Source organism: Morus notabilis, unplaced genomic scaffold, assembly GCF_000414095.1.
Source record: "Morus notabilis unplaced genomic scaffold, ASM41409v2 C11464243, whole genome shotgun sequence".
NCBI classification, from domain to species: domain Eukaryota; kingdom Viridiplantae; phylum Streptophyta; class Magnoliopsida; order Rosales; family Moraceae; genus Morus; species Morus notabilis.
Window position 1 is genome coordinate 1 of NW_010387540.1, and position 1,672 is coordinate 1,672.

Consider the following 1,672-nt stretch of genomic DNA (forward strand, 5'->3'; position numbering starts at 1 on the left):
TGCTACAGTAAAAAGCTCTAACATAAAATCACATCTCAACTCGAATTAATGTTGAAAAGATATCTCGTTGTTCGGATAATATTACAATTGTACCCTGTGGTTTAAGAAATTTAACGCGCTGATATTTGCGTATTTGTCATGGAAACTACTACAGGTTTTTGATTTGTTTGATATTAAGCGTAACGGGGTTATCGAGTTCGGAGAGTTTGTTCGGTCATTAAGCATTTTCCACCCAAATACTCCTCAAGAAGACAAAATTTCATGTATGCCATATTGAAAGTAGCCATATATTTACTCCTTTTCTTTTTCAGTTCTCGCTTTCTGTTTCTTGTCTGTATGTGATGTGAGAAATATTATACATACCAAACGCGTCTTGCCAAATACAAAGTTGTAATTTCTAAACTGTAAGAATCTCTTATTGCAGTGGCATTTAGACTATATGATCTTCGGCAGACCGGATATATTGAGCGCGAAGAGGTTGAAAAGCTGTTACTTTCCTCTCTTTGACATTCGAAAATACAGTTTATTTACACTTGAATCATAGCTCTTCAACTTCTATGCTTTCAATGTTTTAGACAAACTTTAATATATAAAACTGTTAGAATATAAGACTATTTTTTGCTCGTCTTCTAATAGCTTAAGCTTTTGCAAGAAATGGTAAACTGACAGAAACTATACTTCTTTTACTTTTAAAAAAGCTGAAGGAGATGGTATCGGCGCTTTTGAATGAATTAAATCTGAAGCTTGATGACGATGTAATCGAGTCGATTGTGAAGAAGGTGTTCATTGTTCAACATTCAACTATCTGACGCATGTCACATTGTCATTGTGTCTAAGTATTCTCTGTGTTCTCATTTTACAGACCATGCTTGATGCAGACACAAAAAGAGATGGGAAAATTGACAAAGAAGAATGGAAAGAGTTTGTTGCAAAGAACCCATCTCTTATAAAGAATATGACTCTTCCATATCTAAAGTACGCCCAAATTCACAATTTCTATGCCATTACTTTTCTTGGATTTCCTTAAGAGTGAAGAAATATAATAATAAATTTGGGTTTCCATATGCAGGGACGTGACCGTGGCATTTCCCAGCTTTGTTTTGAATTCTGAAGTTAAGGACTAGAAGTAAAATTGTGTCACAAGTAATTAAACTCACCATCTAATATAGAAAGTATTTTCTTTGCCTCTTTTGGGTTTGAAATATAATTGCAGCTGAAGCAACAAAAAGAAGTTATTTTGTGGAAGGACCGCCAATGACTAAGATGAAAAGGTTTTCCTAGTAATCCACACACCAAGAAGTTTAAAGTGTTGTGGGTTTCAACAAGTAACTATGTTATGACTAGATTTTGAATAATTGGAGGTCAAATGTATTTACTTAAGTAGACATATATGTTCGTATATATGTACACATAAATTATAATACATGTATTTGTGCGTATTATATATTCTTGTCGAGGAAACCTCCACGATGTCTTTTATTTTATTTTATTTTATTTTTTGTTTTCCTTTAATCTTAAAACTAGTGTTATTCATTTTCCTTAATACTAATGGCATGCAAAAAGAGAACATAGTAGCCTTTTCTTTCTTTTACTTTTGTTTAAGGGAGATAATAGTGAGCAAACGCCCAATAGCAATATTTCTAATCTACTTCTCCTTCCGTGATTAGTTGGA

The 1,672-nt window shown here is 33.0% G+C and overlaps 1 protein-coding gene across 1 annotated transcript; it reads left to right on the forward strand.

Annotated features, from left to right (window-relative positions):
• Nucleotides 1–154: 154 nt before the first annotated feature.
• LOC112095290 (calcineurin B-like protein 7) lies at nucleotides 155–1,306 on the forward strand (the record flags this gene model as incomplete). Its single annotated transcript, XM_024176980.1, has 5 exons — nucleotides 155–263; nucleotides 425–477; nucleotides 699–779; nucleotides 863–975; nucleotides 1,070–1,306. Coding segments are annotated over 5 exons (411 nt in total), but the record flags the coding sequence as incomplete, so codon positions are not given.
• Between the last annotated feature and the right edge of the window lie 366 nt (nucleotides 1,307–1,672).